Genomic DNA, 14,809 nt, shown 5'->3' with positions numbered 1-14,809 from the left:
TGCTCTTGAAAATTCACGAGTTCAATTCAAGAGCAGTTATATTCAGATGCATAATTGCGAAGCAAAATATTCAGAGGTGGAAATGTGTGACGGCAGAGTGAAGGACAGTAGTAATAGCATCCTCAGTTGATCTGTTTGTGCGGTATGCAAACTGGTAGGAGTGATGATGGAAGCATCGCCTTCAGATGACTGAGAAGCAGTTTCTCAAAACACTTAATTACAATCGGTATAAGTGCAACAGGGCGGAAGTCATTTGGGCACACAGCAGCAGGTTGTTTAGGCAGCGGTACAATGGTGGATGTCTTCCAGCATAAGGGAACTAGTCTGGGTCAGGTTGAAAATATCCGTGAAGACCTGGGCTATCTGTCCAGCACACGCTCTGAGGACATGTTCTGGAATGTCATCTGGGCTAGCAGCTTTCCGTGCATTTACTATTAGGAGGTCAATTGCAGGACAACCTACATTCACCTTTTTGTTTTTTAATTAAATATACTCCAGGACATGGAAGATGCTTTTTTCTCATTATAATGAGATCCTATCTCAAAATTATGGCATAAATCTTCACAGTTATAACTTTTTTATCACATAGTAACCCTATCTGTTCTCAATATGAAATAATAAGCCACTGTGAGAAACTAAGTGATAGGTACCGCCCTGTGTTTAGAAAAGTTGGGTTCTTTTGGAAATGTAATAGAAACAAGAGTCTGTGATTTGTCAACTCTCTAATGCTTTATATTAGAAAGGTACAAAAAAAAAGATTTTCAGTGTTTTTTATTCATTCATTCATTATCTGTAACCACTTATCCAGTTCAGGGTCGCGGTGGGTCCAGAGCCTACCTGGAATCATTGGGCACAAGGTGGGAATACACCCTGGAGGGGGCGCCAGTCCTTCACAGGGCAACACACACTCACACACACCTACGAACACTTTTGAGTCACCAATCCACCTACCAACGTGTGTTTTTGGACTGTGGGAGGAAACCGGAGCACCCGGACGAAACCCACGCAGACACAGGGAGAACACACCACACTCCTCACAGACAGTCTCCTGGAGGAAACCCACGCAGACACAGGGAGAACACACCACACTCCTCACAGACAGTCTCCTGGAGGAAACCCATGCAGACACAGGGAGAACACACCACACTCCTCACAGACAGTCCCCCGGAGGAAACCCACGCAGACACAGGGAGAACACAACACACTCCTCACAGACAGTCTCCTGGAGGAAACCCACGCAGACACAGGGAGAACACAACACACTCCTCACAGACAGTCTCCTGGAGGAAACCCACGCAGACACAGGGAGAACACACCAACTCCTCACAGACAGTCACCCGGAGCAAGAATCAAACCCACAACCTCCAGGGCCCTGGAGCTGTGTGACTGCGACACTACCTGCTGCACCACCGTGCCGCCCAGTGTTTTTAATGACCAGTTTAATTGTACTTTGTAAATATAAACACGTCAAGTTTGATGCCTGCAACATGAACATGTTTAACTGTTTGTTACATCACCTTTCTGTTTAGGGAAACTTTTTGCAGTTTTGCCACTGGAATTTATGTCCATTGTTGCTAAATTGCAAACAAGTCAGCACACAAACATGAAGCCTCACTGTTATAGCATATGTAATGAGTAACGAGGTCCCGCATTGTTTGCTGAAACAGCTATGGACTTCCCAGGAAATGATGTTGCCTTGATGGCTGCAAATGCCTTTCTAAAATCCCATATCTCAGTGGTGGACAACAGTTTTCTTAAGTACTCTCAAGCTATTGTTGCTATATTTCTTGCAGTAGCATAAAGACGGTCAAAAGGTTACACTCATTTAGTTTGGGTGTCGACCCTTGCCCAAGAGGGACAAAAATTGATTTAGATTTCATGAAAGAAAGACTTTATCTCTTCAGGACTGTTCTGAAAAATATTTTTTGAACAGTTGGTTTATGATGTTTGAAGTAATGTAGTGAGCCATGATCTATCTTTGCTTAATGGAATGTTTCAAAACTTGAATAATCTATAAACTTTGGACTTATACTTTGTTTCTGTCCCTGTTTTATTGTGAAGTGTGGTGAATACACTTATGTTAGTGAATTAAAACATTGGATATCTTGTCTTTTTACATTTAAAAATCACAGATTTTGTGATTCTTCTTTCTTTTTTTCTCTTTTCTCAAATGATGGAAACCGGTTTCTCTGTTAAACCATGTCAACAGAGGAGGGCGCAATGCTGTCAAGCCTTACTATGCCTTTTCTCCCTCCCACAATTGGCCCCTCCTTATGAGCAGAGGGAGGCAATATTTATAAACTGTGCTAGTTGTGCTTTGTTCCATCTATTTGAAGAGTGCCAAAGCTGATCTGGCAGCTGCTGCACAAACGCTGAGGAGTTTCACAAAGGTGAGCTGTGTATATTTGGCTATATGTTTTGTAATATAGGCATCTGCAAATATCAAAATTAATCAGTGACTACACTCAGTTTTATTTAAGAAGACTTATTTCTATACAAATAGTTAATCTATGATCTATAGTATCAGACATGCTTCTTTACATAGGTATTTACTTGAACTTCCCTCTCTCCTCATGTCTCCTGAAGGGCTTTCTACATCTCTACCCATGGGTTTTGGGAGTGAGAGCGACTCATGGTCGGACAGTGGCTCAGATGACAGTATTTGCTCAGGTTCATGCCACGCTGAGCACATCCTGCAGGTGTTGAACACCTTCCGGCAGAGTGCCACCTTTACAGACGTGGTTCTCCTGGTGGAGGACCGTGAATTTCCATGCCACAGGGCCACACTGTGTGCCAGCAGCCGTTACTTCCGCACCATGTTTACAGGGAAGTTGCAAGAGAGCCAGCAAACTGCAGTACGTCTGAAGGAGGTGTCAGCTGCTGCCATGGAGCACCTGCTGGACTTCATCTACGAGGGCCGAGTGAGGCTTCACGAGAACAGTGTGGAGAAAGTCTTCCGTGCTGCTGACTTGCTGGACGTTCCAGCACTGTCCCGGGCATGTGTGGACTTCCTGGACCAACGTGTGTGCCCCTCCAACTGCCTAGGCCTCATGGAATTTGCCCAGCTTTATTCCTTACAGGCCCTGCTTGATCACTGCCAGGCTGTCTTGTTCCAAGACCTTGAGATGGTCTCCATGAACGAGGAGTTCCTGGAGTTGCCCTTAGACAGGGTTCTGGAGCTGCTGCATTCAGAAAAGCTGCAGGTGGCAGATGAGGTGCTGGTGGAAGTGGCGCTACGCTGGGTCTATCATCGGCATAACCAGAGGCGTGGGGCTCTCAGGATTTTGCTGGAGAGACTCAGGCTGCCCCTGCTGGATCCTGTGTTCTTCACAGACAAACTGGAGGCAGACGAGCTGGTGCAGGAGTGCCATGAGTGCAGAGTTCTGCTGCAGGAGGCCAGACGCTACCACATGTACGGCAGGGAGATCAGCTCAGAGAGAACCAAACCCAGAAGGTCAGTCAGGGATTTAACCACAATAGATGTTGACTATAGTGTTTGGCCTTTGGTTGATGACACTGACGCTGACTTTTGAGTTTAGAGGTAATTCTAACCTGACTGGTTTAGAGTTCCTTAACTTTGATATCAACTTTGATTTGGGACTTCTTGACATGGACACTAGCTGTCACACTGACCTTTTAAGTTTTAAGGTTACACAATTTTAATACTGGCTTTGATTTCCAGTTTTTTTCTTATTGACAGACTGATTACAGCTTCCTTATCATGTACAAGGCTTAATTGTAAATGAGCCTTGGGGAAGATCTACAATGCCCTTGTGATGCAAAAGAAAAAAATACATATAAACTAAGGCAGGACAATAAGGCATTATCAATTTCTATCACATTATACAATGTTTCAATAACAATGATATGATTTTTATTTTAATCGCATTTTCAGTATATAAATACACACTTTTGACAGCACCTGTCACTGACTGATGTCCATTTACAGGGTGCTGCTTTCAGTTCATTGCACACAGTTTTACATTTATTTTAAAAATATTAATATTGAAAAGTTAAAATGTTTGTTTAGTTGTGATGGCATGTTTCTTGTTTGTTCTTGGTGGTGTTTCTCTGGTGCTTATATTGTTCATACTGATACCTAAATTATGTTGTATCAACCAAAATTAAGAAATATATCGGGATATAAATTTGACCATAACGTCCAGCCTTAATTTAAACCTAAGCCCCAGGGTCAATGTAGAGTATTAGAATACTAACAACTAGTAAAACGTAGGAAATAATATGACTGGCAATATCATATCTTAAACTCTTTTTCTTGCAAAATGTTTCCATGTATGTGTGTGTGTGTTTGTGTGTGTGCGTGTGAACAAAGGTGGTCCGGCTGGGCTGAAATGATCGTAGTAATCGGAGGTTGTGACAGAAACGGAATTTCTCGGCTTGCTTTTGCTGAAAAAACTGATCCTATTTCAGGGAAGTGGCTCCCGTCTGCCACGCTGCCAGGCTACTCCAAATGTGAATTTGCCATGTGTGAACTCCAGAATGACATTTATTTATCAGGTAGGAATCTAACTTGTCACTTATTCCTACAGACACTGTGAATTTGTACTGTTAAATTTCTGGCATTTTGCAGACCAGATCTCCAGTTCACCCTTTTCTTCAATGATTGGGACCCTCACAGAGCACATATGAATTGAGTGGTGGATCATTCTTAGCACTGCAGTGACACTGATGTGGTGGTGATGTGTTATTGTGTGTTACACTGTTGCACACCTACCATGCTGTAGATGTAAAGTAGGAGACAATAGCTCATCTGTTGCTGCATAGTTTGTGTTGGTCGTCTTCTAGTCCTTCATCAGTGGGCACAGAACACCGTTGGCTGGATATGTTTGGTTAGTTGACTATTCTCAGTCCAGTAGTGACACAGAGGGCTTTAACCGCTTAACGACTGACACATGAAATAATAATAATACAATAAAACTGATCATTTTTAAAATCACAAATTATGTGGCCCTTTAACTAAAAATCCTAATGTAGTTATTTTTAAATTTTGGATCATATACATTTTGAATGCATAATATTTAAACATTAAAAAAAAAATATATATATATATATATATATATATATATATATTAGTTCACTTAAAACTAAATAGTAGAGTTCTTCACAATTTTTCATTCAACAGACCTCCCATACTCCTCTGTATCATCTACTTCCTCTGTATCTGTCTCACAAAATCTATGTCGACAACTGAGCCAACACATTTTGCACATAAAGGCTTTTGGAAAACTAAAATTTTATTTTTATTTCATAACAATACTTGTCTACATGTGTTTTGCTGCTGTAAAGAACAAATTGAATTTTCTGAATTTTTATTATAATTAATGAGCATTTGACAAGTAGAATACACTACATCTATGACATGGAACAAAAACACTTAGTTTTACTACAAGTAATGTCATTCTAATCATACCTGGAATTGCTTCAGTTTGGCAAAAAGTAGCCATGAGATTTTCTCCTGTGGTTTCATGACAATAGCAATAATTTTGTAATGGTTTGGTAAATGCATGGAAATGCTTCCACTTCATTAACAGTTCAGTAGAGAACTCACAACTCACAACAAAGATCATGTGTCATATTTGTTATGTTTGGCTTTAAACTCCAGCAGCACTACTGTGTCTGATCCACTCATACTAGCACAACATACACTTAACACCCATCACCATGTTAGTCTAACTGCAGCACTGGCGATGATGGGGTCTTGACCGTTGAAGAACAGGGTGAATAGGGATGAGAATGTATGCAGAGAAACAGGTGGACTTCAGTCTGTAATTGTAGAACTACAAAGTGCTTTTGTATGGTCATTGGAGCTGATAAGCTCAATAAGTTAATTATATTTACCATTATACTAAATCAACCAGAGCATCTGCTTTTCAGATGCATATTGTATGATTCAAATGAAAATGTTTGAACACCAGTAGTCAAACGCACATTATCTCTTAATAGAAGTAATAACAATCTACAGCCATTGAAGGCTGTATAATAAAAGTACAAAGGGGAAACACAGGATGACGTGCATGCGCACGAGTAGCGTGAGATGATTATCACTGCTGGTTTCCACAGAAGTGCTTGTGGTTATCTAAGTATGGATCCAGTAGCGGCTGTTTTTGTTTGTCTTTCCCCAAAGCCTTATCCACAGCACTGATGTCAAATGGACTTAGTGGTTGTCTACAACTTATCATTCCTGTGGGTCTAGAGGTTTTGTGAAGTTATAGTGTGTGTGTGTGTGTGTGTGTGTGTGTGTGTGTGTTTTATGTTTGTAGGTGGGCAGCTGAATAGCTCTGACGTGTGGCGCTACATGTCTTCATTGAACCAGTGGGTACGTGTGGGCAGCATGTTAAAGGGCAGATGGAGACACAAGATGGCTTCTCTGCGTGGAAAGGTAATATCCTTGCATAGTAAACTTTGATGAGTGCATAAATCAGAAAGTGGCAGTGCCTTACTTAATCACTATATGTACAAAACAATCCAGATACCCCATCTAATTAGTGAAATCAACTAATTAAGAAGCACCCAGTATTCACAAAGCGCAACAAAACAATGTATAATCTTCATATTTTCATAAATTATATAATCTTCATATGTATTACGCTAATATAATTGTCAGTAGGATGTGACGCATATGAGCCTAAGGTCACAGTGCCTTCCGTCCACCAGAGGAATTAACGGAACACAATGTAATAATTTTTACCTTAAAATGATTTGAAATTACAATTTCAAAATCATTGTGTTGCTCAACTGACCTGTAATAAGGAGAATAGAGCCTTGGTCATTGCTACTCTGGGATCAGCACTACAGAAACTGCACTATGTAACTTTTGGAGGAGGGTAGGAAACCGCCCCCTCCTCACTGATTTCAGTGCTGTACAAATGAATTACACTAGAAGGAGCCTTAGGAGCAAAAAAAAAAATAAAATAAATAAATTGATCTTACCTAGTGTTTCATTAATAAACATTAGCCACTCAAATCATACAGTGATGAAATTTGCATCGTCTGTTTCTGTCTCTACTCTGGATATATCTGTGTTGTGTTTGTGTGTTCCCTGTAGCTGTATGCTGTAGGTGGTTACAATGGGCATCAGAGGCTGAGCAGTGTGGAGTGTTTCAGTGTGTTTGAGAATGCCTGGAAGGCTGTGGCTTCTCTGCCTGTGCCGGTCAGTTCAGCTGCTGTGGCCAGCTGTGCTGGAAAGCTGTATGTTATCGGAGGGGCAGTGAGCGAAGAATGCAACACCAATAAGGTGAGATTTTTAGGAATAGCCTGCAATAGTGGTCACAGACCGTTTTCCTGGAGAGCCTTGTTGTCTAGGTTCATGCAGAGACTACACTACAAATAATGAATATCATTGACTGTCTGGATTAGGTGCATTTCAGTTTTGCAAACACTGCTTGTTCTGCTGGTATGTTCTAGAAGAGCATGGCATGAAATATGATGCCCTGGAGCAGCTTCTTTGAGTTTAAAGTTGCTATGCCCATTATCAAGTGTAGGGTAGAGAGGTAAATGCTCTCCAGCATTTGACTATGGGTTGGTGAAACTGCTTTCTCTAGTGCTCCTTCACTAGGAGTCACTAGGAGTTGTAATCTTTGGCTCATGTGTGGCTGCACAAAGTGTCCAAATTGATCAGTGACACCTTATTATCATCTTTTTTACTTAACTTTAGCTTGTTTCAACTGGTCAGGAGACTTTTCCTTACATTCACTGGGAAATTATGACAGAAAATAAAACAAGCTGTAACAGTTATTATTATGTCAATATACTGCATTATTGACATAAGCCCTACAGACAAAACATCACCTTCCACCCAGTGTCATAAACATAACACAAAAAATAACAACATTCGTGTTTGGTAGATTATTTATTTGTTGTAACAATGCTTCTTGGCAATAACTCTTATATCATTGAAAAGCCTGTTAATTTCCCTTTTAAATGGTGTCACATTTGTAAGGAACATGCATTTGTGGGAATAGCAGTAGAGCCGAGTATGTGGGTTGCTCTCATGAAAAATTTGCCAAATCCTCTCTGCCAATGCCAAACAGCTTATTTTGTGTGATGGTGTAGGGCAGCATCTGCCTCAATGGAAAAACGAGACTTGTCATCATTGGAGGCAATCTCAGTACAGAGAGACTGTTGCGGCTGTGTATGGTTCTTCTACACGCTACTGAGGCTCTTATTTGAATAATGAATAAATTGTTAAATTGCCAGTATGTCTTGTTTCTTCAAACTTCAATCATCCAGTCCACCAAAAACCAAAGGAGTCAATGACAGGATAAGCTGTTTAGCATTGGCAGAGAGGATTTGGCAAATTTTTCACTGGCACAAGCCACATACTCAGCTCTACTGCTCATCCCACAAATGCATGTTCCTTACAAATGTGACACCATTTAAAAGGGAAATTAACAGGCTTTTCAGTGCTATAAGATTTATTGCCAAGAAGCATTGTTACAACAAAGGAATAATCTACAAACACAAAAACCTTACTTTTTGTGCTATGTTTAGTTGCCCTCTTCATTTAAAAGCAGTGATGATGATGGCTGGTATTTATATGCAGTTAGAGTGGAGACTTGAAGCTTTCAGAGAGGAAGAAGAAGAATGAGTCTTGCAGGAATAACACAGTTTTAAAGTTGGTTGATTTACAGACTTTAGATTTGATGCTTCTAGTGTTTACACTGGAGTCTGTATTTGATCCCATCTATAAAATAGTTAGGGGACTAAAAATATGATCACTGATGAAGCATCTGCCATCTGAGGTTTGTAGGCCAAGAGAAATGTCCAAGAGTGGTTGATGATCTTTTACAGTAAGTACATGTGCATTTCATTAAAATAGAATCCGGCAGCATCTCGTCCACTGGCAGACAGTGTTTTTCAAAATGTGCGCATACTGTAGGTAACTGAAGGTGTGTAAAGATAGACCAGCTTCGTTCATTGAATATTTATACCCAAAGCATGCATTACTGACAATAGAGCAGCATTTTGTGAAGTAGGAACTAAAAAAATGTGGTCTTGCTCAGCTGCTTATCACATGTCACGCGCTCTTTCCTTTTTGCATGTACTTTATACATCATCAACAGAAGTCTGCATTTCCTTGTTCCTGGAACTTTGCCCAGATTTATAGCCTTGATGTAAGTGGAATGTCATCACCTTAGAAAATAACCTTCTTCAGAAAAGACCTTGCAGTTAAAGAATGTTTGCAATGGCCACTTGCGTTTGCAACTATATTGTTACCTAAAATCTGTGGGTTCCTGCTTCATCAATGTTTTGGTTTTTTTTTTGTTTTTTTACACACAATAATTATTTACTGGAATTTTGTCTACATTTTTCTGCAGTAAGAGTACTTTTTGGGCAGGCTTTACACACATTAATCCTGGCACATTCCTGTGAGGAGTTGATGGCATTCGGTCACAAAATTATTATTGAGCTTCATTACTGATGTTGGATGATTAGTTGATTAGATGATTAACGCACATCTGTTCCAAGCATCCCATTTCATTTCATGCTTTTCAAATAGGATTATGCAAGCTGCTAGTGTTCAAGTGAATGTCTGTGTATGTAATAAGGGTATTTAAAATAAATTAATTCAGGAATTAAGAGGGATTTCTGCAGATGTTTGGATAAATGATGCATATATGGGCTCTGGTCTCACTTATTTTCATTATTCATTGAGTATGCCTCTGTAACATAAAGGACAACCCAGCATAAAAATTGCCTGCGGCAGGACATTGTAACTAAACAAATATACATCTGCAGTAAGCAAGCTAGGTTTTGTTGGTGCCAAAAGGCGACATTTGCCAAGCCTGTTATGGAAAAAACTCAAGCAAAAACAGATTGTCACGCATCTTTTGCAATCTGTTGGATCAGTCAGGTGATAGGCTTAAAAAATATCTGTTGATTGTTGACTTGGACCATTACACTGACTGAATGAATCAGGTTTTGAAAAAAAAAATAATTTAATGCTGGTTAGACATTTAAATGTTTACTACATGTTTCTCATCTGAAAAAAAACTTAAACATTCTCTTAGTTATTCCATATTGTGGAGTGTTAGCAAATAAAGAAATTACAGATATGATGCAAAAAAAGCTTGATATTCTTGCTTCATGTACAGTACATCTGACATCTGATTATTTGAATTAATTCAGTTAAATTATTTCTGTTGTTAATGACATATTTTCTCCTAGATCAAGTAAAGGAACATTTTATGGAATCACTCAGTGTTGAAGGAAAAAATGATGGAACCATTAAAAAAATCCTCCAACTTTAATAGTGGCTGACAGAAACCTTTTTGCAAACTGGAGACTTGTCTTTGACATTTTTTGTTAAATTTCCAATCAGATTTAGGTCCAGACAACTTGGCCAATGTAGAATTCTCATTTACCATTGATATCACTTTCATCCAGTTATCCACACCCAATGACTGCTTCTATTCAACCCATTGCAGCATTGTATTATCATATTGCATTTGGCTAATTTCCTCCAGTCATTTCACAAATATTGGATCGTCAGTTCTAGGTTTTTTTTATTTGTTTGTTGTGCATTTTCTATATTTGAGGCATGTTGATGTCGTCCTTGGTCTACCCGTATGTTTTTCTTTTATAACCTTCCCATTTTGTTTACACTTGCACCAGTAACAAATTTAGACACAGCTGATTTGGGTATAACCAATATCTTTTATAACACTCCTGGGGTTTCCTTCTTAAAGTGTAATCCTTTCATTTTTTCACCCTCTTGTTTGGGCCTCATGTTTTCTTTCAATTAATCAAATCCTACAGGGCATGAAGGTCTTTGTGAACATCATTTTAACTGCAGAATAATTTACATTTTTAGATTTGTGTTGTTTTTGATTATGCATATTTTTTTCCTCTGAATTTATTCCAGCATGAGGGCTCTTTAAAATGAACTGTTCTATTTGAAACGCTTAAGGTGACTCGATTGAACTAGATTATCAGGCTCAGATATAAACATGTTGTATGAATGTGTGTGATTTTCAGGTCCAGTGCTATGACCCTGTGAAAGACAAGTGGACGTATGTCACACCCTCTCCATTTTCTCAGAGATGCATAAATGCAGTGGCCCTCAATGGCTCCATTTACGTGGCTGGGGGTCTGCTAGACGCACTCTACGCTTACACTCCCCAGAGTGACTCCTGGAGCAAAGTGGCAGACCTACCCATGAAAGTGGTGCGTGACATTCTTGCACTTTTATCACTAAGACATCGATGCCATGACCTGTTTACCATGTTTTTTTTAATGCTCTGATGTAGTTCCAATGGAACTGTTGTTAAACACATTTAAATATACCATCCTCAAGTTTCCTAACTCAGGTCCTCGATCTCTGGTCCCCCGATCTGTACATTGTACACTGTAGTGATTTCACAGCTTTATCTGTTAAATCTGTTTCAACAGAACCCTCTATCTCTATTTTTTATCACTTTTCATGTTGTCATTCTCCAGCTGATCTTAACACTGTGTCAAATAGTTAGGCTGCTACAGAGCACAAAAAAAATAAAATAAAAGTACATTTAAAAAAAATAATAATAATATTGGCAAGTCGTATACTGTTGCAGTTTGTCCGTGTCTTTATTCAGGCCCATGTCCAAGGGTTATGTAAACTTAATCTCTAGAACTTTATAAACTATTTATATATGTTACAACTCCAATTCCAATGAAGTTGTGAAGTTATGTAAAACATAAATAAAAACAGAACACAATGATTTGCAAATCCTTTTCAAGCTGTATGCGATTGAATACACTACAAAGACAAGATATTTAATGTTCAAACGGATAAGCTTTATTGTTATTTGCAAATACTCACTCATTTTATATTTGAGGCCTGGAACGTGTTGGGACAGGGGCAACTAAAGACTGGGAAAGTTGAGGAATGCTCAAAAAACACCTGTTTGGATCATTCCACAGGTGAAAAGCTTAATTGGAAACAGAAGAGTGTCATGATTGTGTATAAAGGGAGCATCCCAAAGGGCAAGGTTCATCACTTTGTGAACAACTGCGTGAACAAATTGTCCAACAGTTTAAGAACAACATTTCTCAATGTACAATTGCAAGGAGTTTAGGAATTTCTACAGTTCATAATATCATCAAAAGAATTCAGATTCAGAGAATCTGGAGAAATCGCTCCAAGTAAATGGCAAAGACGAAAACAACATTGAATGCCCGTGACCTTCGACACCATGAGTGAAATATTCAAAATGAGTATTTGCAAATATTTGTAAAAAAAACTATGACGTTTTTCTGTTTAAACATTAAATTTTTTTGTAGGTCATTCAAATGAATATAGATTGAAAAGGATTTTTTATCATCGTATTCTGTTTTAATTTATGTTGCACACAAGGTCCCAACTTCACTGGAATTGGGGTTGTATACTGAACAGAAAAAGGAGCATGAAAGAGACATTAAAGTTTATGTGTAGTGATGCTGTCCAAAGAGGAACACATCTCTCCAAAATAAAAAATTATAACTTTCAATGGAAGTCAATAAAAATATTTTATTCCAAGTCATTTTATTTTTAATGGTCCATTCTTCGTAAGTTTTCACACAATGTGAAGGACAGCAGCTGGGTTCAAATAAAATGTAGAAAACTAAAATTCCACAAAAATGGAGATATACAATGTCTTTGCACAGTGACAACATGCTGGTCGTTGAAGTGACTCTATAATGTTCCAAAGTATGTAAGCTCTTAGAGTGTCTAGAAAATTTGTTTCAATTAATCAGCCAGCCAATCAGTCAATCAATCAATCAGTGGAACCAATACCTCTGACTCATTATTAACAAAACAATGTCCATGACAAGGTTCCATCCTGCAAAAAATATGTCAGCCACTATTTCCATTGAGGAGGATTATTTTTTTATGGTTTCATATTTTACCTCAACATTGAGTGATTCCATAAAGTGTTCCTTTTCTTGATCTGGGACAAAATATGCAATTAACTCAGGTAGTGTCGCAGTCACACAGCTCCCGCTCCGGGTGACTGTCTGTGAGGAGTTTGGTGTGTCTGCGTGGGTTTCCTCCATGTGCTCCTGTTTCTTCCCACGATCTAACTGGCAACTCATTTACATTTATATTTACATTTATGCATTTGGCAGACGCTTTTATCCAAAAGGACTTACAAAAGAGGATCTAACATTCAAACTACAGCACAATTCATACAAAATACCTTACATTGAGTGCAATATGCCAGGACGTAATAAGTGCATTAAAGAAAGACTTTCAGTGCAAGAGATACTCTCGGAAGAACTGGGTTTTCAAGGATTTCTTGAATGCGGAGAGGGTTTCTGTTGCTCTGATAGTGCTTGGAAGCTCGTTCCACCAGCGTGGTACCAGAGATTAGAACAGCCTCGACTGACCTGTACGGGGGGTTGGCTGTGTTAGTTGGCCCTCCTTTGAGGAACGGAGAGGGCGGGCACTAACATATGGTTTTAAGAGTCTATTGAGGTAGATGGGAGCAGAACCAGTGAATACTCTGAAGGCCATCATTATTGATTTAAATTTGATGCGAACCCTGAACTGGATAATCGGTTACAGACAATGAATGTATAAATGAATTAATTCAAATAATGAATCAGAGGTATTGGTTCCAGTATCTTTGGAATGAGTGTTTTTTTTTTTATCTTGAACTAAATCTTCAAGATCAGCACTTGACCTCACTCCTGTTTTTGTGGCTGAATCCTGTAAGACCCTCAATGCAATGTTCCAGTATCAAGATTCATAGTATGAAGACTATGTAAGACTGAAGCTGTTACTACAGCACAGATGGACAAAAAGTTTTCAGAATAAAAGCATTTTTATATGTCCACAAACTGATATACATAGCGTATGTTATGATAGCAGTAAAACATACCTCTGTTTGTGTGTGTTTTAGGAGAGCTGTGGACTGACAGTGTGTAACGGGAAGGTCTATGTACTGGGCGGCCGGGACGAGTTTGCAGCTGCCATTGACCAGATGTGGGCCTTTGACCCAGCGAGTGGAGAATTGAACAAGGAGATGCCTATGACCCGCAGCTTGAGCAACCATGGCTGTGCCACCATCACACAGCACTTGGAAAACAAATGAGTTCAGTTACTTTTAGACTTGTTTAGTTCAGAACAAGTCAAGCCAAAGAAACACTATGAGCTGCTATTGAATTATTAACATCATTTTATGTGCTGGAATTTTAGACTATATAATGGCACAATGCAGGAAGTCCTTTTTCTCAATATGAACTACATACTGTGAAACAATTAATCAAACTGTGACCTATATGAGTGCATGAGTGTGCGTGTGTGTTTGTGTGGAATGGGGAGGAGAGGGTGAGGTAGACACCGTTGAAAAATTACTGAAGTACTTATGTAAAACATGTAGAGCCTGAAATATTTCTGGTGTAGAATACAAAGCTTCCAGAGAATTGACAATTTCCATAAACGGCACACTACTTACACAGCAGTGATGGAAGTTTTCTGTCAAAATCAGAATGCTTCTCAAGAAATTCTCAAGCTACAATAGAATTATTTCAAGCCTTACATAGTCTTAAACTCCAAACTCAGTATAACTATACGATAGAGAAGTTGCTGAATATTTGAAGAATTCTTATTCCAAAATACTTTGTATCCATTTGTACCATAATGTATAACATGCTTTGTAAAATCATTGAAATAAAGTTGATATTAATCAGAAAATAACAAGTATGTTATGTGTTTTGGAATATATTGACTACAGTAATTCCATTATAACTAATTCTTCATTCATAGTGGTCTTTGTTTATGCACTGCTCTTTGATGGTTTTGCTCCAGTGTGGACAAGAGGTGGAT

General features: G+C 38.9%; 1 protein-coding gene across 1 annotated transcript; it reads left to right on the top strand.

Annotated features, from left to right (window-relative positions):
• The first annotated feature begins 2,337 nt into the window (after nucleotides 1–2,337).
• Nucleotides 2,338–14,632, top strand: klhl35 (kelch-like family member 35). Its single transcript, XM_066651441.1, has 7 exons — nucleotides 2,338–2,390; nucleotides 2,587–3,454; nucleotides 4,334–4,518; nucleotides 6,282–6,400; nucleotides 7,067–7,255; nucleotides 10,999–11,187; nucleotides 13,884–14,632. The coding sequence occupies exons 2-7, from the start codon at nucleotides 2,607–2,609 to the stop codon at nucleotides 14,073–14,075; spliced, it is 1,722 nt and encodes a 573-aa protein (XP_066507538.1). The 5' UTR covers nucleotides 2,338–2,390; nucleotides 2,587–2,606; the 3' UTR covers nucleotides 14,076–14,632.
• Nucleotides 14,633–14,809: the final 177 nt, after the last annotated feature.

This window comes from Hoplias malabaricus, chromosome 18, assembly GCF_029633855.1.
Source record: "Hoplias malabaricus isolate fHopMal1 chromosome 18, fHopMal1.hap1, whole genome shotgun sequence".
NCBI classification, from domain to species: Eukaryota; Metazoa; Chordata; class Actinopteri; order Characiformes; family Erythrinidae; genus Hoplias; species Hoplias malabaricus.
This window is presented reverse-complemented; position numbering and strand designations above follow the sequence as displayed.

Excerpts from the sequence above, each read along its gene's own strand:
- klhl35 (XM_066651441.1), top strand. The coding sequence starts at position 2,607 with ATGGGTTTTGGGAGTGAGAGCGACTCATGGTCGGACAGTGGCTCAGAT. Across the intron at positions 6,401-7,066 it reads TGGCTTCTCTGCGTGGAAAG|CTGTATGCTGTAGGTGGTTA; the intron begins GTAATATCCTTG and ends TGTTCCCTGTAG. Across the intron at positions 7,256-10,998 it reads AAGAATGCAACACCAATAAG|GTCCAGTGCTATGACCCTGT; the intron begins GTGAGATTTTTA and ends TGTGATTTTCAG.